The sequence below is a fragment of the Rhinatrema bivittatum genome, chromosome 18, assembly GCF_901001135.1.
Source record: "Rhinatrema bivittatum chromosome 18, aRhiBiv1.1, whole genome shotgun sequence".
NCBI lineage: Eukaryota > Metazoa > Chordata > Amphibia > Gymnophiona > Rhinatrematidae > Rhinatrema > Rhinatrema bivittatum.
The window spans coordinates 26,714,360-26,740,802 of NC_042632.1; the positions used below are offsets into that span (position 1 = coordinate 26,714,360).

Sequence of the window (26,443 nt, forward strand, 5' to 3'; positions counted from 1 at the left end):
ATACTTTTCCAGGCCTGCCCATGCTCCCACCCTCTGCCCTGCCTGTTTACCCTGTTTACTTGTGGAAATCTCTCTGGAACTTGCCCTCATATTTCTTTGCGCATTTCCTTCTTAAACACTTTGCAAGTAATTTTCATAAAAGACCAGAGGCCCTGGCAAACCCCTAACTTTTCAAGAGGAGGTGGTCAAGACTAAAGTGGTAACAGAATTAAAAAAACAAAAGTCTGCCATAAACACACAGATGATTCCCTAGCGATAAGAGGATGATGTATTTATTTATTTAAAATCTTTTATATACCGTCGTTTAGTAATGCACCATCACAACGGTTTACATATGGGCACATATATTTGGTTTGGTTACAAATGAAATTTACAAAAGTGCCATTACAATGTCGGTACATGTTTATATAAAATAAAGTATAAGAAATGTGGCATGGATCTAGTCCACGTATATGATTAATATGGTAATCATACAAGGGTTATGCATAAGCTGGAGTTCTCTAACTTAATTATTGAGTATAAAATAAAATAAAAGTTGTGGGACCACTCATCTCGGTAACCTTTTACTGAGTTTTTTCATTCTCTGTTCTCACTCTGAAATGCTTTTCTGAATATCAACCAGCAATATTAGGGAATAACTAGTATACAATTAAAGAATGAAAAATAAACTAGCTATGAATTTGTTGCTGAGAAATTATTTTAATTTTTAATTTTTAAATCTATTAAAATTGTACAACTTTATTTCACTTATTATAACTGAAAACAATTTTTTATTTCAGAGAAAAAGACCTCAGTATTGGCAAGAGATCCAAAGATTTTTGGAAACAACTTTAGAGCCAATTGTTTCAGTTACTGGTCTTATGTTCTCTTGTTTTTATTTTTTTTATAAAATAATTCCAAAAGAATTTCTTATTGTTTATAAGGTGTCACTTGCAAAGATGATATGAACCTTTGATTTGATGAATTTAACGATTTCTATTTGAATAAGGACAATTTCACCCCTTATAAAGAACTTCACGATGTATGTCATGAAAAAAGAGAATTTTGCTTTTTTTAAATTTTAACTCGCCAGTTAAAATTTAAAAAGGTTCATATCATCTTTGCAAGTGACACCTTATAAACAATAAGAAATTCTTTTGGAATTATTTTATTAAAAAAATAAAAACAAGAGAACATAAGACTGGTGACTGAAACAATTGGCTCTAAAGTTGTTTCCAAAACTTTTTGGATCTCTTGCCAATACTGAGGTTTTTTTCTCTGAAATAAAAAAAATTTTCAGTTATAATAAGTGAAATAAAGTTGTACAATTTTAATAGATTTAAAAATTAAAAATTCTAATAATTTCTCAAAACAAATTCATAGCTAGTTTATTTTTCATGCTTTTCTGAATAGCCAGGTTTTTAGACTTTTTTTGAAAAATTTTGGGTCACTCTGTAATCTTGTCTCTAGTGGCAATGTGTTCCATAATGTTGGACCGGCCAAGGATAGTGCTCTCTCTCTCTGACTTGTGTTAGTTTCGCTGTCTTTACCGAGGGGATTGTTAGTAGCACTTTATTGGCTGATAATGAAGCACTGGGATAATCCGCATGGAGTGCTGGTCCAGCCCAAAATGCAGTATTTATTTAATTTATTAATAGGTATATGAAAACGTTAAATAAATAAATAAATAAATAAATTTATATTCCGTCTTTCAGGCACTTCCAAGCAGATTACTTTCCGGTATTGTAGATCTTTCCCTGTTCTCATAAACTAAGCTTGTAACTGAGGCAATGGAGGGCAATGCATCTTGCCCAGGACCACAAGGAGTGGCAGTGGGATTTGAATGCTGGTTGCCCTGGTTTGTAGCTTATTGTTTTAACCCCTAGGCTACTCCTCCACAGTGCTATGAGTGCCTTGTGCTTCCAAGAAGAAATTGGGTTAATCTACATGCAGCAACAGTTACAACTCTAAACAGCAATGGTACTGCACGGAGCGGCAGTAGCCACAGAGGCATTCACGGAGCGGGATGCCAGTGGCCAGTGGTAGGTGTTCCACCTTCACGGAGCGATGGAGGGCTGTCATCTCCCAATTAAATAAAAAAAAACAAAAAACAAAACAGGGATGGGATCCATCAGGTCTAGAGGACGCATATAAAGAGCAGGTAGTAAAATACTGCACGGAGCGGCAGTAGCCACAGAGGCATTCACGGAGCGGGATGCCAGTGGCCAGTGGTAGGTGTCCACCTTCATGGAGCGGAAGGATGGAGGGCTGTCATCTCCCAATTAAATAAAAAAAAACAAAAAACAAAACAGGGATGGGATCCATCAGGTCTAGAGGACACATATAAAGAGCAGGTAGTAAAATACTGCACGGAGCGGCGGTAGCCACAGAGGTATTCACGGAGTGGGATGCCAGTGGCCAGTGGTAGGTGTCCATATAAAGAGCAGGTAGTAAAATACTGCACAGAGCGGCAGTAGCCACAGAGGCATTCACGGAGCGGGATGCCAGTGGCCAGTGATAGGTGTCCACCTTCACGGAGCGGAAGGATGGAGGGCTGTCATCTCCCAATTAAATAAATAAATAAAAAAAAACCAGGGATGGGATCCATCAGTTCTAGAGGACGCATATAAAGAGCAGGTAGTAAAACACTGCATGGAGCGGCAGTAGCCACAGAGGCATTAACGGAGCGGGATGCCAGTGGCCAGTGGTAGGTGTCCACCTTCACAGAGTAGAAGGATGAAGGGCATCCATCTCCCAATTAAAAAAAAAAAAAGAAAAAAACAGGGATGGGTTCATGGGCTATAGGTTTTACCAATTATTAGGCTTTTCAATATTTGATGATAGTTAATGTGACTTTCAAGGCATGCTTCACTTTCGGTGCATGTCCGGCATGACTCCCTGCTTCAATGACAGGGGAAAAGAAAAACTGATACTTCACACATTTCCAGCATTGCCCTCTAGGGATGTGCAGAGCAAAATTTTATGTTCATATTTTTTATGTCCGAAAGGGGGTCCCACTTGCGGCCAATATGGACATAAAAAAAATCCAATGAGTTGGGTATATGTACATATGTGCAAAAAAAAAATTTAAACCCCCTCACCCTCCTTAATCCCCCCCCCAGACTTACCACAACTCCCTGGTGATCGAGCGAGGAGTGAGGACGTCATTTCTGCAATCCTTGGCGAGAAGCATGTGATGTCGGTGGCACGTCGAGTGACGCGGCGTCACGTGATTCCCGGCGAGTTCGCGCTGGACGGCTCGTTCGGCCCAAAAAGAACTTTTGGCCAGCTTGGGGGGGCCTCCTGACCCCCTCAAGCTGGCCAAAAGTTCTTTTTGGGCCGAACGAGCCGTCCGGCGCGAACGAGCCGGGAATCACGTGACGCCGACGTCACGTGATTCCCGGCAAGTTCGCGCCGGACGGCTCGTTCGGCCCAAAAAGAACTTTTGGCCAGCTTGGGGGGGCCTCCTGACCCCCTCAAGCTGGCCAAAAGTTCTTTTTGGGCCGAACGAGCCGTCCGGCGCGAACTTGCCGGGAATCACGTGACGTCGCGTCTGAGTGACGCGGCGCCACGTGATTCCCGGCTCGTTTGCGCCGGACGGCTCGTTCGGCCCAAAAAGAACTTTTGGCCAGCTTGGGGGGGCCTCCTGACCCCCCCAAGCTGGCCAAAAGTTCTTTTTGGGCCGAACGAGCCGTCCGGCGCGAACGAGCCGGGAATCACGTGACGCCGGCGTTACTCGATGTGCCGCCGACGTCACATGCTTCTCGCCAAGGATTGCAGAAATGGCGTCCTCACTCCTCGCTCGATCACCAGGGAGTTGTGGTAAGTCTGGGGGGGGATTAAGGAGGGTGAGGGGGTTTAAATTTTTATTTTGGCTCAACAATCACGATTTCCCACATATCGAACATATCTATGTTCGATATGTGGGAAATCCGATCGTTTATGTCGAATCAATTTTTTAAGTAAAAAAAAAATATGAGTTGCGTTTTACTAATGCGGTCAATCCGAATGCACACCCCTATTGCCCTCTGCTTCATGGCAGAAAGCTAAGCTGCCGCTTACCCAACTAATCAAACTTAATATTTCACTTGGAAGCAGCTCCATCACTGCTCTCTACATTAATAGTGGGGGTGAAAAGGGAATTAGAACATAAGGTTACTAAGAGCCAAGCGAAACAGTTATGTATGAGAAAAAATAAGTGTAAGGCTTGCTGGGCAGACTGGATGGACCGGTTGGTCTTCTTCTGCCGTCATTTCTATGTTTCTATGTTACAGCAACATTAGGCTTCTAGAATGGCTGGGCTGATCTAATGGCTGCAGGAATTATTACAGAACTTTGTAGTACAGTACAGAATTGGGCCTGGCTTTTATGTCCAAAGGATTGGTCTTGTGAGAAATAAAGTTGAAGATGGCAAGGCCTGAAATAGCTGAACTGCCCCACATGCCTGCCCTGCTGAATCCTTTCCAGAGCCAGATCTGGTCTGCCCTGTTCATGTTGTCATCTGTGGCAGACTTTATGCGGAGGTCTGCCAGTGAGAGTGAGATGCCCCAAGGTGAGTCCTCACCCCTTTGGGATGACCCGGGGAAATGGGTAGGGCTGCTCTGAATGCCTCTGATTTTGAAGTGAGAGAATTAGTTTTGCTGAGGTTATGGTAGTTAAGTTTATAGTACATTGCTCCTAGATGGGCAGGTGTGGGATGGGGTTTTTGGGGGTTTATTTGGGGAGAATGTGGGGGATGGGGCTATACTGTACATTAGGGACTATTTTGTATGTTTCCTGTATCTGTGATATTAACCATTTGGGGTTCATATTTATGAATTAGGATGGCTTGAAGGTGTGCAATGTAATGTCATCTATAGTAGAAGTACACATTACTTGAAAATGCCCACAGGGACTGTGTGACAGGATTGCCAAAGCATATGACAGAAGTCGTTCTTCCCCGTGCGAATATTAGCTGTTGCTTCTGTTCTCGATGAGAAAACTCAATTCTTTCCAGGACCGGAATGACTTTTAGAGCATTATCCTAGCAGAGAAATTGCTTCCATTTTTAACTTAAAAGGGTACTTTGACCTTGCTCACTGCAATGAGGTGGGTACCTCACACAGCCAGGAACAGTCCAGAGATGGGGAGAAAGTAATCAGGCAGAGGTACCGAGGGCACTATAAAGAGAATCTTAGAGTGAAAGCCGCTTTAAGAAAAATAAAGGAACCTGCTCGTAGGAATCCCAGGGAGCCTTAACCTAATGCCATTCAGGAGGAAGATTTTTGACCACGGAGCAATGTGATAATAATTAGGGAATAGATGTGAGGCTAATTAAAGGTCTAATTAAAGAGAGCAGAGTCTCTCTTGGAGGGGATTGCTGGGGCAGGAGCCTGCCAGAGACGCAAAAGCTGCCAAATCGTGATAGACTGAGAACTGCACCCCCGGGTGGGGATTATCCCCAAAAGGGACTGGAGATCCTGCTGTTAGGAGCTAACTTCATGTCTTAAGAGAGCAGGGAAGGGTGTTTTGTTTGCTGTAAAAAAAACCACATTTTTATTTTACTAAACACTTGCTGTTTATGCCCGCGGTACCCCTGGTTCTCAAGGAGAAGAGTGTGTATTTTTTTTTTTTTTTTTGTGAAGGAACAGATATTAATAGGGAAATAAAGAACCTGTTTTCTACAGTGCTTGGCTAGGCTATTGTTTTGGGCAATCCTGCAGATGTTTGGAGCTGGTCATTGGCAGTGCCTAGTCACATTGGATTTATATTTGTCATAGGGAGGGCAATCTCCATGGTTAAAACAATGTTTTTACCATAGAAGTGGGCTTTTATAAAATTGCAGCAGTCAACAGGGAAATGTGCAGAGAGATTTAAATGTCCACACTTCTTTGATGCAAAAACAAATTTTTATATTTAATCCGGCAACTCCACAGTGCAGTGATACAGAGTTTATTATACAGGTGGGTCCCCCGACACGGACCCGTATTGGGGGACCCGCTCAGTGACGCTCTTGTTGAAAATTGAACTCAGAATAACAAAGTTTTGTTTGCCCGTCCCTCCCGACGCAGCCTGGTGGCGAAACACGGGTCCATGTCGGGGGACCCGCCTGTATAATAAACTCTGTATCACTGCACTGTGGAGTTGCCGGATTAAATATAAAAATTTGTTTTTGCATCAAAGAAGTGTGGACATTTAAATCTCTCTGCACATTTCCCTGTTGACTGCTGTGATTCTGTGCGTGCAGTAGTGTTCCTATCTTGCATTTTGGATCTTTTATAAAACTGCCCACTTTACTGTAGCAATCTTTTCACATGCACTGTCTTCTTGCTCCTAGAATTCTTCCTATCTGCAGCATCACCTTAGGTTCTATTCTGGATCACTCCTTTGGCAGCTAAATAGGGAACGGCACCTTAACGCTTCCGCTTTTATTTGCATCGTGGTATATATATATATGTAATAGCACAGTGGTTCCCAGTGACCAGAATCGTGTACTGAACCATTCCCAGCAGCCAAGCAATGCCATTAGTTACTCTATGTTTAGAGTATATTTATTTGTTCTATGGTATTCTAGCTGAGATCCAGATGAAAGTACCCTATCGGATCATCTTCTCACTAATTACTACATGTAAGAAAAGAGCCCTTTACTGCTGTTCTCACCATCATGATGGATTACTTCCTTTCTTCCTCTTCCTCCTCCTCCATTCACACATTCCCTCTTCTGAGTCCATCTTGTCCAGTCTGCTAAGTTGGTGACTACATAACCCAATTTACTGCTTAACTTTCACCAGGTCCCCAAAGGAACCAAGAATAACAGCTTGCTCCTCTATCTTGTCTCTCATTAATGTATGAGATGGCAACTATTTTATGACATAGCAACTGTGTTCATGGAATATCTATATATGAATTGCAATTGCAACTGAAACACAAGAGAAAGAGCCTTTTCCATTGCCTCCCCTAAATTTTGGAACTCCCTACCTAAAGATCTGAGAACCCAACCCAACCTCAAAACGTTCAATAAAGACCTAAAAACATTGCTGTTTCGCAAATTCTACACTGACTTTCATACTTCTGAACTTCCTAACTCCCAATCGAAATTTCATCCAAAAACCTCAAAATAACTTCTCTCCAACCAGAACAAACAATCCCTCCTCCTCCTCCCACATAATGATGCTTTCTAGACTTGAAATGTTTAACCTCTGTTTAATATGCACATTGTTATACTTTTTCCACAGTTGTTAAGAGAGTTACAATTTAAATTTTGTAAACCGTTATGATGGCTTTACCGAATGACGGTATATAAAACTCAACCAATAAATAAATAAATAAATAAGTGAAATGCAGCATTGGAACAGCCACTGAGTGGTGAAAAACCTTTAGCAAGATGGAAAACACATTATGACTTATAAATGTCAACAATATCTCTGGTCACTCCTAGTCATGAGATTGTTCTAAGTTTAGATCAGAGGTTCCTAACCCTGTCCTGGGTGACCCCCAGCCAGTCAAGTTTTCAGGATATACACAATAAATATGCGTGAGAGAAAATGTGCATGCTGTGGAGGCAGTGCAAGCAAATTTATCTCATGCATATTAATTGTGGAAAACCTGAAATCCTGACTGACTGGGGTCCCCCAGGACAGGTTTAAGAATCACTGGCTTAGATTATATGTTCTATGTATGTTCCATAAATGAGCTTACATAATAAGATAGTCATCATTTTGCAGATATATATTTGTAATGTTAAGCCCCATCTTCATTCAGGATCACCTTCAGTGGCTGCAGGGGTTGGAAATACCTTTTTTGCAGTCCTGGAACCAGGATTCAGTCCAGTGGGAGACAGGAAAGCTGTAAAGTGCAAGGGGAAACTTGCACCAAAAAGAAAAATAGGAGCCCATGCCAAGAAAAATTTATTCAAAAAGAGGGAGAGAATTTATTAATGTCCAGGCAAACAGCAGAAAAATACAGATCCATCCAGCAAAGCACATAAAGATCATAGCAGTAGGGATGTGCAAAAGGGGACAGATTCATCCGATTCAGTATTCATATTCTTTGGGACCCAAATATGTCGCATTTGTTTTCATAAGGGGAAACCCGATTCGTCCATTAGTTGAATTCGGTATTCGTGTCACAGGGGCTACCGGTGCCATTGGTCAGCCCCTGTCACATGGTCATCGGCACCATCTTGTGCTCCTACCATGTGACAGGGGCCGACCAATGGCACCAGTAGCCCCTGTGACATAGTAAGGGCAAAGGCTATCGGTGCCATTTTGAATACTGGCAGCAGATGGCCCGAGTGCAGGAGATCGCTCCAGGACCCCCACTGGACCACCAGGGACTTTTGGCAAGTCTTGGGGGGGTCAGGAGGGTGGGGGTTTTATTTGTTAATGATATGTTGCATTTGTGGGGGTTCGCCATACGTTTCGGGAACCCACGAATGCAACAAATAGGGACCTATACATTGCGGATTGCGCATTTGTTCAAAATGAATGCACATCCCTAGTTAGCAGTCTCTGAATGCAGTTCAGAATTCCCCGTGTTATTCCCAGTTCTTTTCACTTGATTTCTCTGACACAACTGCAGCATCACTCTCTGCTTTGATGATGGTGGTGGGGGGGGAGTGGGGTGGAAAGAGGTATTTGACTCAACCAGCATGGGTCCTGACCTTTACGGTTTGGGGAACTGATACACAGACATAAGGGAAAAAGCACAGGACTGCTTCTACAGCCAAGGCACATGAAGCAGCACTGTATGAATTTTCAAGAAGGCTCATTATCCAGTAAAAGAGAAACATGGAGGTAACTTGCATAGCATGGCAGATACTTGCATAAGAAGCTTGCTGTGAAGACTGGATTGACCATTTTGGTCCTTTTCTTCCATCATTACTATGTTACTATGTCTAAACCCGAGGTCTTTGGAGCAAGCTCTCTTCCCATCTCATACTCTGGGTCTTCTCCTCTCCACTGAAGAAGTACAGTTATCCAGGTTTCTTATTGTGGACTTCTCCAGGCAGGATGGTGTCCCCTTAGACCTTGGGGTCACTATCCTCCTGGATGGCCTTAAGATAGTCCTGGCAAGAAGGTAGTCTTGCTCCTCCAGCAACCTCAGACATCATACTCCAGCTTTACAAATCTTCTGGGGCGTAATACAGACATTCACCAAAACCTAACACACCCCAGTGTAAACTTTTCAGCACAGATCTCTGAGAACCCTTGGAGAGGATCTTCCCAAATTCCTCCTGTGCCTCATGGGAAGCACTTTTTATACCAAACCAGAAACCCCTCCCTTAGGGGACAGAACTTCCCTCCAATCACTGCCTGACTCATCCTTCCCTGAATTGGCCATGAATCTTCCCCTGCTGGAAAATTCCTAAAACCAAACCCACAGGATGTACTCTAGTGTCCTACAAGGGACCACAGCGCCTTGGGGGGAAAATAACTTATTGAAAATGTATTTTTTTCATAATTGAGGGATTTGACACATGCCAAGAGAGCTTTAATCCATTCACCTGCTAAGCCTATCAGCAAGTCATGTCCTGATGGGATTAAAGAGATCTACATGTATGCCATCCAGAAAACAGCTCCCAATTGTAAAGAAAGTTGAAATTTATTTTCTTTCCATTGCATGTCTGGGAAAGCATTTTAATTAAATGACTTTTAGGTTGGAGCAGTCCTTTAAAGCAATGCACTGCAAAATAATCTGCTATGTCTTTGATCACAATGTTGTGGCAGTGCTCTTGGTTGTTGTCATAAAAACAAGGTATTACTTCGGGTATCCTGGTTTTATGCTCCTTCTCCTATTTTATTGTTTGATGTCTGAATCACCATCCATGATTTAATAATGGAGCTTATTGTGAGACCTTGGATTGCAACCTCCAATTTTTTGTACTTTGTATATTCAAAGCTTTATACCGTCCTTCATCTCTTAGCTTTTATTAAAAGTCTAGGTCATGATAAGTGGTAGTGTTTAAAATATTCTGATTTCAGAATTCAAGCTGGCAGAAAATTATGAACTCAGACATGGCACAATGGCAGTGTCAATTAGCATTTTTATGACATACAGTACATTACAAATCTTATGCTCTCTTGACTTTAACAAGGATGCTAACATAAAATATTCAAAAGTTTGTGTACTTAATAGTTTAAAATATACTATAGGATGTGTTGATAGCTGTGTGCTGTGTAAATGGGATCTTTACTTAAGTACTTAATATATTTGTATATTTATATTTTAAACACGATACTGGCTTTCACTGCTCCTTCACAAGATAATGAACTTAACAATTCACTGTGTCTGATAGATATTCTTTGGCACATTGGCAGTGTGCACACTCTTATGAGATAATGCATTTTAGATCTAAACTTTGGTTAGTGGCTGGGATCCTGGTGCCACAACACGGATTCTGAAGCAATTATTGGTATATAAAACCAAGGAAACCCGAGGACACCTAGTATAACCAAAACTTGCTATGGAAGAAATGCCAGTTTGAATGGGGAGTTTTACTGCTGTTTACTGTCTGAAGCAAAAAAGTGATTAAAACATAAAATTAAAATGGAGCTGATAGCTTAATGGCAATGATGCGCTCTGGAAGACTGACAATTAGATTGCCAAATCTGACTTTTTAGTTTCACCAAGGTTGGGTATAACATGGAGGCAGCATTCATAGTCCCCATGTGGAAGTGTTGCTGAATGCAAACTGTTGGCTAGATTTGTGATGCATTTGTATTAGGTTCCAGAAAGAACCAAGATCTGGAGTCCATGTGATGCATAGCTTACAGAGAACCAGGGTTAAAAAAAATGAGAAATTAAAAAGGAATTTGAAAATGAAGGTACATGGCATAGCGACAAAAGTTAGTTCTGATTTGAGCTTGTTGCCCAAAAAAAAAAAAAAAATATGAGAAAACTGTTAGATCAAATAGAATAAAATAAGTTGTTTGCTATGAGGGATTTCTTTTTCTGACTGTATTTACTGTGATGACTGTCACTGATAGAATGGGTTTCCATGGAAACTTCTGGATTAATACTGCTGGCTAGTGGGAATGCATGGCTTGTACTGACATTTGAAGCCAGGAGATTTATAGTTTCCACTTAGAAACATATAAACATAGAAATTTGACAGCGGAAAGATTATATAACCTGTCTAGTCTGCCCATCCACACAACTGTTGAACTCTATAATCCCTATTACTGCCTCAGAGATCCCCTGTGCTTGTCTCATACATACTTGAATTCAGATACTGTCCTTGCTTCTACTACCTCAACTGGGAGGTTGTTCAATGCATCTACCACCCTTTCTCTAAAGTATTACTTCCTTAAATTATTCTTCAGTCTACTCCTCACCCTCATCACATGACCCCTTGTTCCAGAGTGTCCTTTCCATTTATTTATCCTATTTATTTATTAGTCTTGTATTCTGCAACTTCCAAGATGAATATCTGTTCAGTGTAGATTACATAACAATCATAACCACAAAATAAGAAGTTAAACAAAATCTACACTAATATGTACTTTAAAATAATGTAAAAATTGAAAGACTATCTCCTATATGTTCATACCTCTGAGGTATTTAAATGTTTCTGTCATATCTCGCCTACCTCATCTTTTCTCCAGGGTATACATGTTTGATCTTTAAATCTGTTCCCATATGCTTCAGAATATAGATCAATGACCATTTTAGTAGCTATCCCTTGGATCAACTCCAGCCTGTTTATATCATTTAAAAGTGTGGTCTTCAGAATTGTACTCAGAATTCAAAATGGGACTTAATCAAGGGTAACATTACCTCTCTTTTCCTGCTGAACATTTCTCTCCCTATACACCCAAGCAGCTTTCTGGCTTTTCCCAATACCTTATCCACCTGTTTGGCTACTTTAAGATTATCTAATATGATCACTCCCAAATCCCATTCTTGAACATAGAAGAGTTTTCACCCTAGACTGTATTATTATTATTTATTATTATTTGGAAGCTTTTATATACCGATGAACGTTGGGAACATCTCACTGGTTCAGACTGTGTACTGCTCCCTTTTTGTATCTCACCGGGTTTTTTGTATCTCGTTTTTTGTATCTCACCGGGTTTTTTGTATCTCACTGGGTTTTTTGTATCTCACCTTTTGTATCTCCCTTTTTGTATCTGACCGGTTCAGACTGTACTGCTCCCTTTTTGCAGCCCAAATGCATGACTCTGCATTTTATAGCATTAAAGTTTAGCTGCTAGACACTAAACCATAAGTAGTTCATCTATTGGATGGCAAATTATTTTAAGCATTATATACTGATTAATTCACCCCTTGGGTTTATCATTCTATAGTACAGACTCTAGACCATGCCTAAAGCCTTGCTAACCCCAACTCTAACCCTAACCACACCTTCCTATTTGTCTACCCTGTTGTAGGTTTTGGTGTCATCTGCAAAAAGACCAACTTTCCAGGTAGACTTTCCACAATATCACAAAAACGTTGAAAAGATCCAGTTCAAGGGCTGATTCCTACAGTACACCACAAGTAATGCTCCTTTCCTTAGAATGAGCTCCATTTACTACTACTCTTTGTCACCTCCCACTCAATCAATTTCAAATCAGTCACTTTAAGACCTCCACTAAGGATGCTCAGTTTATTTATATCACCCATGCAGAACCATGTCCAAAGCCTTACTGAAATCCATTATATTACATCTAATGTTCTTCCTCTAGTCACTCAATCAAATAATGTCATCAAATTTATCTCACACAACTTACCTCTGGTAAAACAATGCTGCCTTGGATTTAATAATCCAATGGATTCCTGAAACTTTACTATCCTCTGTCTTAGTAGCAATTCTATTAATTTATTCACTACAGAGGTCAGACTAACTGGTCTGTAATTCCCAGCCTCCTCTTGACTTCCACTTTTGTAAAGAGAACCACATCTGCCTGTCTCCAATCCTTCAGAACACTCTCAACTCTAAAGAAACACTGAAAAGGCCAATCAGAGCTGCCAGAACTTCTCCAAGTTCCCTAAAAACCTCAAATGTATCCATTCTGGCTCCATCTCTTTATTTACTTTTAGGTTTATCTAGTTTCTCACACATTTTTCTGAAAATGGTTTGAGGTTTACCTCACTTCCAATCTTATTTGTATCTATTTTCTGTGGTCCTACTCCTGACCCTTCTCAATGAACTCCAGAAAAACTTGTTAAGCAATTCCACTTTTTTTTTTCAGACACCCATATCAGAAATGATATTCAAAGGTGATGATTCAGCAGAATTGAAAAAAATCTGTGTGCTTGAAAGATGTAATAGGGAAAATTGACAAATGAAAGAGTAGCAAATCACCTGGACCAGATAGTATACGTACCAGAGAGCTAAAAGAACTTAAAAATGAAATTGCTGTCCTGCTATTAATAATTTGTGAACTATCATTAAAATTGTCTTATGGTACCTGAAGACTGGAGGATTGTCAGTGTAATGCCAATTTTAAAAAATGATCAAAGGGTGTTACAGGAAACTATAGACTAGTGAATCTAACATCTGTGCCAGGCAAAATGGTAGAAACTATCATAAAGAACAAAATTGCTGATCATATAGATAAGCATAGTTTGATGGGACAAAGCCAACATGGATTTTTTAGCCAAGAGAAAACTTGCCTTACCAATATGCTACATTTTTTGAGGACATAAATAAACATGTGGATAAAGGTTAGTCAGTTGTTAAAGTGTATCTGGATTTCTAGAAAGCATTTGACAAAGTCCCTCATGAGAGACTTCTTAGAAAATTAAAAAGTCATGGGATAGGAAGCAGTGTCCTATTATGGATTACAAACTGGTTAAAAGATAGAAAACAGATAGTAGGGTTAAATGGTGGAGAAAGGTGAATAGTGGCAAGTTCCAAGGATCTGTTCTGGGACCACTGCTTTTTAATATATTCATTAATGACTTGGAAATGAGAACAATGAGTGAGGTGATTAAATATGCTGATGACACAAATGTATTCAAAGTTATTAAACCATAAGAGGAATGTGAGAAATTGCAAGAGGGCATGCAAATGACAAATTAAATTTAATATGGACAAGTGCAAAGTTGATGCACTTAGGAAAGAGTAACCCAAATTATAGTTACACAATGCAAGGTTCCATATTAGGAGTCACCATTTAGCAAAAGGATATAGGCATCATTGTTGATAATACATTGAAATTTTCTGCTTTGTGTGCTGCAGCAAGTCAAGAATGCAAATAGAATGCTAGGAATTATTAGGAACGGAATAAAGAATAAAGCAGAGAATATCGTAATGCCTCGATATCACTCCATGGTGTGACCTCATCTTGAGTATTGTGTGCAGTTATGGTCACCACATCTCAAAAAAGATATAGCAGAATAGAAAAGGTATAGAGAAGGGCAACCTAAATGATAAAGGGGATGGAACGATTCCTGTATGAAGAATGGCTAAAGAGGTTAGGACTCTTCAGCTTTGAGAAGAGACAGCTGAGGGGAGATATGATAGTCTATAAAATGATGAGTGAAGTGTAACAAGTAAATGCAAATTGGTTTTTTACTTTTTCAGGGAGTACAAAGTCTAGGGGACAACCAATGAAGTTTCTAGGTGATACATTTAAAACTAATAAGATAAAATCTTTTTTTTACTCAATTCATAATTAAGCTCTGGAATTCATTGCCAGAGGATGTGGAAAAAGTGTAGCTGTATTTAAAAAACCGTTTGGACAAGCTCCTGGAGGAAAAGTTCATAGACTATTATTAAGGAGGAGTTGCAGAAATCCACTTCTTATCCCTGGGATAAGCAGTATGGAAGCTATCTATCTTAGGATCCTGCGAGGTACTTGTGAACTGAGTTGGCCACTGCTGGAAATTGGATATTGAGCTTGATGGACCTTTGGTCTGACCCAGTATGGCAAATCTTATATACTTATGCAAGAGAGGTGCAGAGTGGAATTCATTCAGTTTATGATCACTTAAATACTCATTTGGTATCCAGAAGAAGTGAAGAGATACCACTCAGGTGCCGCAGGAGTAAAAAGATGATTACCAAGCCGTGAGTCAAAGTGTAGAAAATGGAGGCTGAATGTTGGTCACATAGTCCTCGAATAGGGACTTTCTGGTAAAGAATCTAATAATTTCTAGTGGAGAAGAATGAGAGCTATACAGAGATTTCATAACTGAAGAGAAATCCAAAGTTATAGAGTTGGCAAATGTAATTTTGTTTTTTGAATTTCTGCATCAAAGTGAAAAACTTGCAAGACTCACAATGTCTTATCTTTTAAAACAGCTGTCTGTACAGTTGTATTGGAAGACTCACCCATTTCCATTATTACTACCCATTTCTGAGGCAACAGGTAAATCCAGGGCCTGGGAAGTTTTCATCCTTCCCCCCCCCCCCCCCCAAGTGGGAGATTCCTGTAGACCTAAGGGTATTCTAATGATATTGGATATGAAAATAACTTTCAAACCATGGATAAGCGTGCTCCCTTGGACTCTCAAGATAAGATCCTAGTCCTGGGGTTGCATGAGCTAAAAATGTAATTTGCAAACTAAAATGCTACTGAACAACCTATGCACTAAATTTTAGCTCATCTACACGAAAATGTCCTCATAGTCCATAGTCATGTATTTAATATGTATGCTAACTGAAAATGTTAAACTTGCAAAATCCCACAGGCTAACCAGTCCAAAGTCCAACCCCAGCGCAGACCCTAACTCTCTGAGGTGTGATCAGTGCCATTATTTTGTATGGCCATATAACTCAGTGGTGCTGGCTGCCCCTCAGACAGATGCCAAGTTGATGTCACTTCACTGCCAATATCTGGGCTTCTGGTTCCATTTTTAAAGAACAGAATACAGAGCAGGACACGCAAGCTTTGTTCCTGCCCATTGGATTTCCGAAACTGGGGAAACCATCAATGCTGACTCTAGATTCCAGGACAGATTAATCCTGTACTGGTTTTACCCTTCTGCCTGCATGGATTTATACTTCTGATGATCCTATTGTTTTCTCTGAGAAAAGCAAGACTACAAGTCCATGCGGGCAGTGGAGTAAAGCCAGGATTAGATCAGCCTGTCCTGAAAATCTGGAGCCAGTTGGCAACCCTAATGACATTTAATGAGGTAAGTGGGGCTAGGAAGGTCTCTGGTCCTTAAAACCTTTGTGATGGTGGGAGTTGGGGGGGGGGGGTTGGAGGGACCCTGGGACACTGAGCTGAGGAGGTCCAGGAGCTGGCTTAGGTTATTGCACTGTTCAGAAGAGGGTTAGAGGGTTCCAGGTAGTCCCAGAGCCCATGTATGTCTTGGAGGGTCTGAAGGAGAGTTGGAGGGGCCTGGTTTGGGGTTTTATGGGGGGGGGGGTTTGGGGGGGGAGTTTAATGTTTTCTTCAGTTCAGGAAATAAACTAAACCAAAAAAAAGTAACACCCCTTAAAGAAAAAATAAACCAAACCAAAAATTTTGGGGTGACAGCCTACTAAACAGCCTTAAAGGTGAATTTTAAAAATCTGGCCTGTGCCAAAACCAGGAGATACGCGCACAAGTCAGGCTGGTGCACGCAGAATGGATTTTAAAAGCGGGTGATGCATACTTGCTGCTATGCTCACAAATTAAAAGTTCCAAAAAAGGGGAGGGATGTGGTCGGGGTGGGGGGGTGGGGTAGGTGGATGTTCCCAAATTTCACATTGAAATTAGTGCGTAATTACTTAATAGTGCAGGCGTGTGCCGGGGTCCCCTGCCTCGTAACTTTAATTTTACAATGGATGACGTTTAAGTTGTAAAAGAAAACGTTCTAGGTAGACCGGTGGGACTTTAAAGGTAAGGGCTGAAAGGGAGACTTGGAGGCTATTAAAGTAGGGATGTTTGGAAGTCCAATCCTTTACCTGGGTGAACTGGGAGCGAACTGGGAAAACAGGTAATGGCATCGGCGCCTGTTACTATGTATTTCTCCCACGTAGGCACGCGTCCACTTAAAATTGTGTGCACACGTGCGTGTGTTCAGCATACTTTATAACGTGCGCATGTTACAAAATGGCCGCGCCCATGGAAGCAGGCTGCCAAACGCATGCACACGTGCACCTGCGTGCTGGTTTAAAAGTTACCGTCCCTGCGTGGTTGCTAACCTTTGGTGCATAGACCCCCTTTGCATGGGCACTGACCTTTAGTGCATGTGAGAAGTACAGGAAAACCTTTAGAAAGCCACTCTTGCATATATAAAAATAAAGAAAAATAAGTAAGCCAAAGGTCCATTGAAAGTTCAGCATCTAAAGAAATAAAGGAGAAGCTTCCAGCGCAGTTGCACAGAAAGCCTGGTTAACTTCATGACAAAAAGACTGCCGTCCGGAACAGAATTCTAATTGCAAGGCTCACCAACTGTTTCAGGCATATTTTCCTCTTATAATTTTATAAAGACACTGAGTTATCAAGTCAGGGATTACGGAACTTGTTTCACATCATTTCAAAACTAATACAGTCAATAATGGATTTTTTCCTTTTCACTGCTCCTCTGCTCTGGAGGTCAGACTGTTCCCATCATTTACAGGTCAATGCGGAACAAAAGGTATTAATCAAGGTTATGCGTCTCTCGAACTTTTCTAAAAGATAGGCTGTCACATCCTTTAGGGTATTCACAGTATTAACACTGGAAGGTAAGCAAGCTAAGGGCTCACAATCAGATTCAATCCAAACAGCTTTCTTCTATAACCTACCATAGGAAGATTCAGGGGTTCCCAGCTATTTCCCACACATGTACAATTCTGGGCTGAGTTGTAAGAGGTTTTTTTTTCTACATGGAGCCCACTCACAACGACTCAGTCTGGTTCAGTACTTTAACCATTTCAAATCACATGGAAGTCCCAGATGTCCCTGTACCGGCTGACCTGCCTGCATTAGGATATAGTGTACCAGGACTTTCAAACGGCATTTATTTGATAAAGACCCTCATAAGAGATAGCGCAGGTGATTACAGCAATTCATGGGATGGGAGTAATGTCTTAATGTGGGTTGATAACTGATTAAAAGATAGGAATCAGAGAGTTGGTCCAAATGGTTAGCTTTTTCAGTGCAGAAAGTGACTAGTGGGATGCCCCAGGGATCCGTAATGAGACCAGTGTTAACATATTCAGAAATGACCTAGATAATGATTGCATTTGCAGATCACACAAAATTATTCAAAGTTCTTAAAAGATGAGCTGATTGTGAGGAATTGCAGGAAGGCATGGCAAGGCTGGGGAACTTGGCATCTAAATGGCAGATGAAATGTAATACAGACCAGTAAAAAGTGATGCACATAGGGAAAATAATCCTAGCTATGTATATACGATGCTGGATTCCATATTAGGACTTGTCTTACTACCCAGGAAAAGCACCTTGTGGACAGCACGTTGAAATCTTTAGCTCAATGCGCAGCAGCGCTAAAAAAAAATCCCCCAAATATAATGTTAGAATTTATTCAGAAAAGAATAGGAAACAAAACTGGGAATATGATTAATCCTTCAGTATCAATCCATGGTGGAGCCACTGCTTGGGTACTGTATGCAATCCTGGTCACTGCACCTCAAAAAAAAATGTAGCAGAAGTAGAAAAAGTACAGAGAAGGGAAACAAAACTGCTTATGGGGGTGAATGGGTTCCCTCATAAGACAGGCGAAGCAGGGCTCTTCAGCTTCACCACGAAGGAGATAGGATTGAGGTGTATAAAATTATGCATAATAGGGAACACGGCTGTGCAGCTCCAAATTGTTTTCAGCATTTTCTTTTTGGGTTTTTTTTTGTTTCAATTAATTTGTAAAAAAAACCCCAAAAACTTAACAAAAAAAACAAAAAAAACCTCCCACAGCCCTAGAAACCCTCTCCCACCCAGCAAAATATAAACCTGGGGCCCAGGCCGGCTCTGATGGACCTCTGTTCCCCATTCCCAGCACACAACACTAATCCTGCCTGGGCCCCTGGCCATTCACCGAAAGGTTGCTGGCCACAATGGAGGAAGTGACATCATCCAGGACCCAGGTGAGAACATGTGAGCATATTCCTTCCCATGTATTACTCAGGATCCAGGAAGGGGGGTAAGTGGGGGGGGGGGGGGGCGCGGCCCAGGTGAGATGTCCCTAGCCCCCAGCACATTTAAATGAAGGGGAGGGTCCCAGACAGGCCCGGATCTGGGCTCAATTAATTTTGTGAGCCAGGAGTGTGGGGAGTCACGGGGGCCCAGGCAGGCTCATGTTTTTCTGGGAAGGAAAGGATTTTCAGGGCTGCAGGAGGCTCAGTTTGTTTTAGTGCCATGAATATGAAAATAACCCCACATTTTTGAATATTTTTGTAGTATTTGGGACAAATAAAAAATTTTCTTTTTTTTTTTTTTTGCATTTGTTTCAAACAAATACATATTGCTAGATTGCAACAGGTTAATAGGAAATGGTTATTTACATTCTGAAATAGTGCTAGGTTTGGTAGGGGACATTCCCTGAAACTAATAGCAAATGCAAAACACATTTAAGAAAGTATTTTCTTCTGCCTATGCACAATTAAGTTAGGGGAAGCTCTTGCCAGACAATGTGGTTAAGACAAGTAGAACAACAGGTATGGACAACTCCAGGTAAAATAACTTTTGTTCACAAGTACCCAATGTTTACCCATTAAAATCTAAATCTTTCTAGCAGTCTAGTTTGCATTTTACTGCTGCTTTCATAGTTAGTTCAATAATATCCCTTTCTGAAATCTTTCAAGAAAAGAAAATGAAGTTTGGTCATGCAGATGTTTGCTCAGACATCTGTCAGATGCATCTGGTAAGCTTTGTGAGTTGCATCAAACATCTGTGAGCAATTAAAAACAATATCAACACTTAGGAAATGCAGCCTAACATTTGCAAACCTTCATTAGTACACGAAGTTTATGTAAAAGATTTATTTCAGGTGTGTTGATAAAAAATGTTTTATGTTTTGAATTTTAAAAAGTGTATGAAGCAGTGAATATCATTTCATTTTTAAATGTGAAAATACCAATATGTAGTAGTGAAAGAATCCTTAGTATTCACTTCATTCCAAACCAATCCAAGCTTTACCTAGATTTTTCAGAAAAAAACCCCCCCAAAATCTGATAAAGTTGGCTTTGATTATCTGAATAAATCTGGTTCAGGTATTTACAAATGTGAACCAAGTCAGTGAAGATCTGATCAGAACAATTTCCGAGTTTCTATATAGAGCTGTCTGCTGAAAACCTTAAGGGATCTGCCAACTCTCATAAAAAAAAAAAAAATCTAAGCTAGTTACAATAACTCTGGTAAACCTAGGGATAATCACTGAATCATCATACTACAGGATTTATGCATTAAGCATTTTTCCCATAGACTTAGGTTGTTACATTGATTTCACATGCATCAACTAGAGGAAGCAATTTACATTTAATCAGTTCCAATGTGGAATACAATAAGTATTAACAAGGAACTGCAGAAGAAGTTTTTCAACAGAGTAATGAGAACAATTGGATTCTTTATGGCTTAAATAAATTGGACACTAGTTTATTTGGCACACGGTGTTTTTTTAAAGATAAGTATAGAGTTGTTTCTAACAATAGTATATTTCTATAATTTTAACTTTTGATATTTATATTATGTTTTGAATTGTATTAAACTATGACAGGAGTTATACATAAATAGATTTCTGAGTGGTGAATATATACTGTTCCTACTTGTCAAAATCATCTGCAAAAAGACCAATCTTTCCCAACAATCCTTCTGCTATGTTGCTGACGAAAATGTTGAAAATAACTGATCTAAAGACTGATGCCTGAGGCAAACTGCTAGTAACGCCCCTCACCTCGAGACAATTCCATTTACTACTTACCTTTGTCACCTCCCACTTATACAGTTTCAAACCCAGTCAATCACTCTAGGTCCCATACCAAGGGAATATTCAGTTTATTTATAAACCTGCTCTGCAAAAATCTCTGGTCACCCAATCATACAAATTTATCAGATTGGTCTGACAAGATTTATCTCTTGTAAAACCATGCTGCCTCAGATCTGGCAATCCATTGGATTCCAAAAACTGTACGGTCTTGTGTTTTAGTAGCAATTCCATTAATTTGCTTACCACCAAGGTCAGACTAACCATCTGTAGTTCCCAGCCTCTTGATTACTTCCACTTTTATGAATAGGAACCATGTCTGCCCATCTGCAGTCGTCTGAAATTACTTCTGACTCTAAAGAGGTATTGAAATGTTAGTCAGTGGAGCTACCAGGACATCTCTTAGTAGACACATATGTATCCAATCTGGCTCCATCGCCTTATCTACTTTGGTCTTGATATTCAGTGCTACTTAGCTGGATAAATAGCAACTTAACCAGCTAAGTTGTGGCCACTGAAGATCCAGCCGGACAAGTCACTTATCCAGCTAACTAGATAGCCATAAATTTAGTGGGCAGATCAGAACAGCACTACTTATATGACTGTTAGCCAGAGAAGTAGCGATATTTGTACTTATCTGGTTCATTTAATGAGCTAAGTTAGACCTGCTATATAGCAAGTCTAACTTAGCTGGATATAACTAACGGCAAACATGACGATATTCAGCAACATAGCCATACTGCTAAATATTCCGTGTAAGTTAGCTAGGTAAGTTTATTTCCAGCTAACAGTCATTTTCTATTTTTCATCTACCTCTAAGTTTAAATAGTGCCTCATGATCTCTCAATTCTGAAAACTGATTGAGGTTTACCTCACTTCCAGTCTTATTTGTGTTCATTTTATGTGGTCCTGCTCCAGGCCCTTCCACAGTGAACAGAAATATTTGTTAAACCATTTTACTTTCTCCTCATCAGTCTGTTATGGTTATGAGGTGTTGGAATGGATTCTTAGGTACCACGGTGATGGCCACTCCCACGGGGAGGAGCCCCCGTGAGGAACTGCCATACTAGGCTAGACTCTATACACGCAGACACAGAGAAGTTGTATTTATTGTACAGCTCGATGGTGCTGCCCGGGGAGCAGGCAGCAGTGAAGGTAACCCAAAGAAGTAGTCCAGGGGTCCTCAGTAGAGGAGACCAATCTCACACTCGAGTAGATGATAGGCAGCGCGGCATAGCAGGGACAGGTCCTGGATGTAGACACAGAGTGCTGAAGCTGAAGGTGAGACAGACTGAAAGGGTTAGTACTCACTGAAGCAGACAGCTGTATAGTTGAAGGTCTTGGCAGGCAGAAGTTGTTCAGTGGCAGGCACCAGATTAGGGAGAGCAAGCCCTCGTGGAGCAAGTACCCGGTATCCCAAGATAGGTACCTGAAATAGAGCAGAAGGGCCCCTGAGGAGCGGGTAGCCAGGTTAGTGAAGAATACCTGAAGGGCAGAGAGAGCTTCCTGCGGCAGCTGGGAAGCAGCAGAGCAGTTTAGACCGGAGGCAATCAAATCCTTGCTAACTCAGATGTTAGCAAACGAAGGGCAGGCTAAATACCAGGATGTAATGACATCACTCGGAGGGGACGCCCCCGAGGTTCCCGTCATGACATGGATAAAGACGTGGGTGGCGTGCGCGAGCGCACCCTAGGAGGCCCTCAGGAAAATCATGGTGAACGCAGTCACCGTTGCCGATCCGGGGACACCGGAGAGAGCAGCATGAAGATGCGGCAGCAGCAGCCATCTTCCCAAGGCTTGAGGAGAGGGAAGGAAGAAAAGTGAGGCACAGAGGTTGAAGCCATCTGAGACCAACGGTCGCAACACAGCCTCTACATATTCTTCCCCTTCTCCTCTGATTCTCCCAATGCCACTTTTTTTACTTCCTTCTATCATTGACATATCTAAAAAGAAAATGTCTTTCCCTTGAGTTTACCGTATTTGATATTTTTTCTTCTATTTGATTTTTTGCGTTCCTGACCACTTTTTCAGTTTCTCATATTTCCAGATATTGTCGCCTGTCTTCCTCTTTCTGTGATCTCTTGTAGTTTGAGCGTTAACCTTTTCTCCCTTATCTTTTCAGTTACTTCTTTAGAAAACCATAGCAGCCTCTTTTTCCTCTTTCCTTTATTTATTTCCCTAGCAAAAAGATTAGTTGCCCTTATAATATCTCCTTTTAGTTTTGTCCACTGCTTTTCTACTTCCCCTAGATGTTCCCATTCAGCTAATGATTTCTTAAGGTACTCCCCAATTTTAAGAAAGTTAGTTTTCCTGAAGTCTATGATCCTTGCCTTTGAATGAACCTTCATCTCTTGTGGCCTAATATTGAACCACACCATCTAGTGGTCACTGGTACCCAGATGATCATCCACTGCAACATCAAAAAATACTGTCCCCATTGATAAACACAAGATCCAATATTGCCCCCTCATGTGTGGGTTCAGTTACCAGTTCTTGCAGAGAATCTAGGATCTCCCTGCTTCTGGAAAACACTGCAGCTGGGATGTCCAAATCAACATCCGGCAGATTGAAATCCCCTAGCAATAGTACCCCCGCTTTCATAGCAATCCTGTGGATGTCCTCCATTAAATCTCTATCCATCTTCTCTGTGATGGAGGTCTGTATATTACACCAATATAAATAGATGTTCTATTCCCTCTTTTCAGATTAACCCACAGTGCCTCCTCCTTATCTTGTAAAGGTTTTTTTTTTTTTTTTTTAAATATATAAGGCCATGCCTCCCTTCCTTCCTACCCGGTCCTTCCTGAATAGATTGTAGCCCAGTATAAATATATCCCAGTCATGGTTTTCTGTGTACCAGGTCTCCATCAAAGCCACTATATCTAAATCAGCTTCTTCCATCACTGCCTCTAGATCCAGGACTTTATTTCCTATACTATGAGCATTAATTTACAAAGCTTTCTAAATATTGACCTTTTTTCTCATATCTCCCATTTCTTTAGGAGTCTTGGGGTTTTGATCATCCATCCCCAATGATTCTAGTTTAAAGCCTTTTGGGTGCTCTTTAAATAGTCTTAGCATACATACTAACCTTTAGGGCATAGGTCCCTGAATTTTCATTATTATTATTATTTTTATATACCAACATTCAATCAGAGATATCACATCGGTTTACATTCAGGTACTGTAGGAATTTCTCTATCACCAGAGGGCTTACAATGTAAGTTTTGTACCTGAGGCAGTGAAGGGTAAAGTGACTTGCCCAAGGTCACAAGGAGCGACAGCAGGACTCGAACCCTGGTCTCCTAGTTCATAGCCCACTGCTCTTTAAATATGCAAAACTAAAATTCATTATACAATGTCACTGGTTAAACTTAACTATAACTTCTTTAAATTCTGTTTGTCATCAAGCTTTTGTAACCTCACTACTCTATAACATAGGCAATTTTCCTTATATTATCTAACATTACTGTTACTTCGTTACACTATAACCTAATTTTATTGTTATCTAATTACTGTTACGTTACCTTAAATCATAAGCATTATTATCTTATTCTACTGTTCCAAATTACTATATGGTTTAAACTGTTTCTTGTAACGTTATGTTAAGCTACATTAATGTTTATTTATTTATTTATTTTTAATTTTTATATACCGGAATTCCTGTATACAATACAAATCAATCCGGTTTACAATAAACAATAAATTACCCTGGTTGGGGCGGTCCAACCTGGGCTTATTACAAGGAACATTGAAAAGTAAATATAATATTTAACCTGTTCAATGTAAACTGATATGATGTTCCCAACGAATGTTGGTCTATAAAAATGCTTAAATAAGATAGACATCAAAATGGATCTGATGGATACCTAAGGAATTTCCAAATACACATTAAGCATCTGACTAGAGGCAGAGGACTAAATGTAGACATCTAAAAGCCATCATGGTGTACTCTCCTCTCTACAATATTTAACGTGCCAGTTAAACCTTAAAATGTCTGTGTCTCAAAACCTCCTGTGTTAATCCAAAATAAAAGGGCCAGTTAACCAGGGGAGTTTACCCTTCTAACCTTATGCTCAAGACATATCTCTCCCCAAACAAGCCCAACTCACCCCATCTCAATTAAGTCGTTCCCCCACATCAAGACTGAGTCATTTCCCCCTGCACCGAAAAAGATTCTGGCAACAGTCTGAACACCCCCATCCCTCGACCCCTCTGGAAGAGTTATTCCTTTCACTTACAAATGGTCACAGAAAGAGACCTTCTGCCAGCACCTCTGCCAAATGATGGTGCTAGCAGGATAACTCATTTTTCTCCTGAAGTTTTGACCCCTCTGAAATAAGGAATCATTCCAGTGGTAAAATGGGGAAGTGGGGGTGGGGGGAGGGGTGCAGCCTGATCTTGATCATGGTGGGGGTTTTGGCCTTGAGGGATGGTTTAGCTTTGATGATGGGGGTGTCTTGATTGAGTGTGCTGAGACAAGGGGTAAAATCTCATGTTCTATACTCAGCCCATTCACTTTGGCCCAGTTAGCACAGTAAGCTTTGAAACACACGTCCTTAAGTTTCTGATCAAGTCTGTATGCTAGTTTTGCATGTCATCCAGAGAGGCTTTATTTAACATGCACTCTAAAAATGTAGTACACGTTTTAGTGCATAGGCTCCTTAGTTATTAAGCTCACAAAGTGAGCAATGGATGTGAGATTCCAGCCTTTTGATATTAAAGCAGTCTTGTTAAACTGTGTGATTGCTGACAGTCACATTTTCAATCCTGATTCATTTGATTGGAAATATAGTGTACAATTATTATTATTTGCAGAGATATAGTTTCTAACACAGTAATTCTTGTAGAATGTTTCAGTAATAAACCGCTGTAGGAAATGTCATCTACCATTACTCTCTTTTCCTGAACTAGATTTAAATATTCAGATGTTTGCATGTGACATAGTAACAGTAGATCGTATTTATTCTTTCCTTAGAATTACAACAACAGCTGCTTGTATGATGGACCTAAGGCGGTATCCACTGGATGAACAGAATTGTACACTGGAAATTGAGAGCTGTGAGTTCAATATATTTTACTGCTGTTCTCAATCTTAGAACTGAACTTTTAAATGACAATACCATTTTGCATATTAAGATTGTTACCTTACCTTCTCCTGTATGAACATTATAAGACAATCGTATCTTATTAACATAGCTTACGAATATCGTTGAGAAACTATCATGGAAGCAGTGTTTTCAGATTCAAGAACAGATAAGTTGTATTTCAGACTTCTTAACTGCTGTGGATAAAGAATAGTGTTAAAAGGATGGAAGGTAAGAGTCAGTCGTCATGCTGTTTTTGCTGCATATGGGGGATAGATTTTAAAAGGAGCGCATGCAGCGTACATGAGCACGCGCTACCCAGCGCACGCGCCAACCATTGCTCCTACCATGTATCCGTGCCATTGGCCGGCTCCTGTCACATGCTAAGGGTAAAGGGCCATCAGCGCCATTTTGATTAGTGGCAGCCGACGGCCCGAGAGCGGGAGATCACTCCTGGGACCCCTGCTGGACCACCAAGTACTTTAAAAATGTTTTGGGGGGGTCAGGAAGGTGGGGGATGCGAAAGAATTAAATTTAAAGGGTCGGTGTGGGTTTGGGGTTTATTTTTAAGTGCCCTTTCTTCCCGCCCCCCC

The 26,443-nt window shown here is 40.7% G+C and overlaps 1 protein-coding gene across 5 annotated transcripts in view; it reads left to right on the plus strand.

Annotated features, from left to right (window-relative positions):
* The window catches only part of GABRB2 (gamma-aminobutyric acid type A receptor beta2 subunit), a 416,036-nt gene that overhangs the window by 241,056 nt on the left and 148,537 nt on the right, over nt 1-26,443 (plus strand). For all 5 annotated transcript variants that reach the window (XR_003853453.1, XM_029583899.1, XM_029583898.1 and 2 more), the window contains one exon: nt 25,742-25,824. Coding sequence is in view for 4 of the 5 variants with exons in the window: in XM_029583899.1 (XP_029439759.1) it covers nt 25,742-25,824 (83 nt within the window). In the remaining variant the exon portion in view is untranslated. The remainder of the gene's footprint in view (nt 1-25,741; nt 25,825-26,443) is intronic.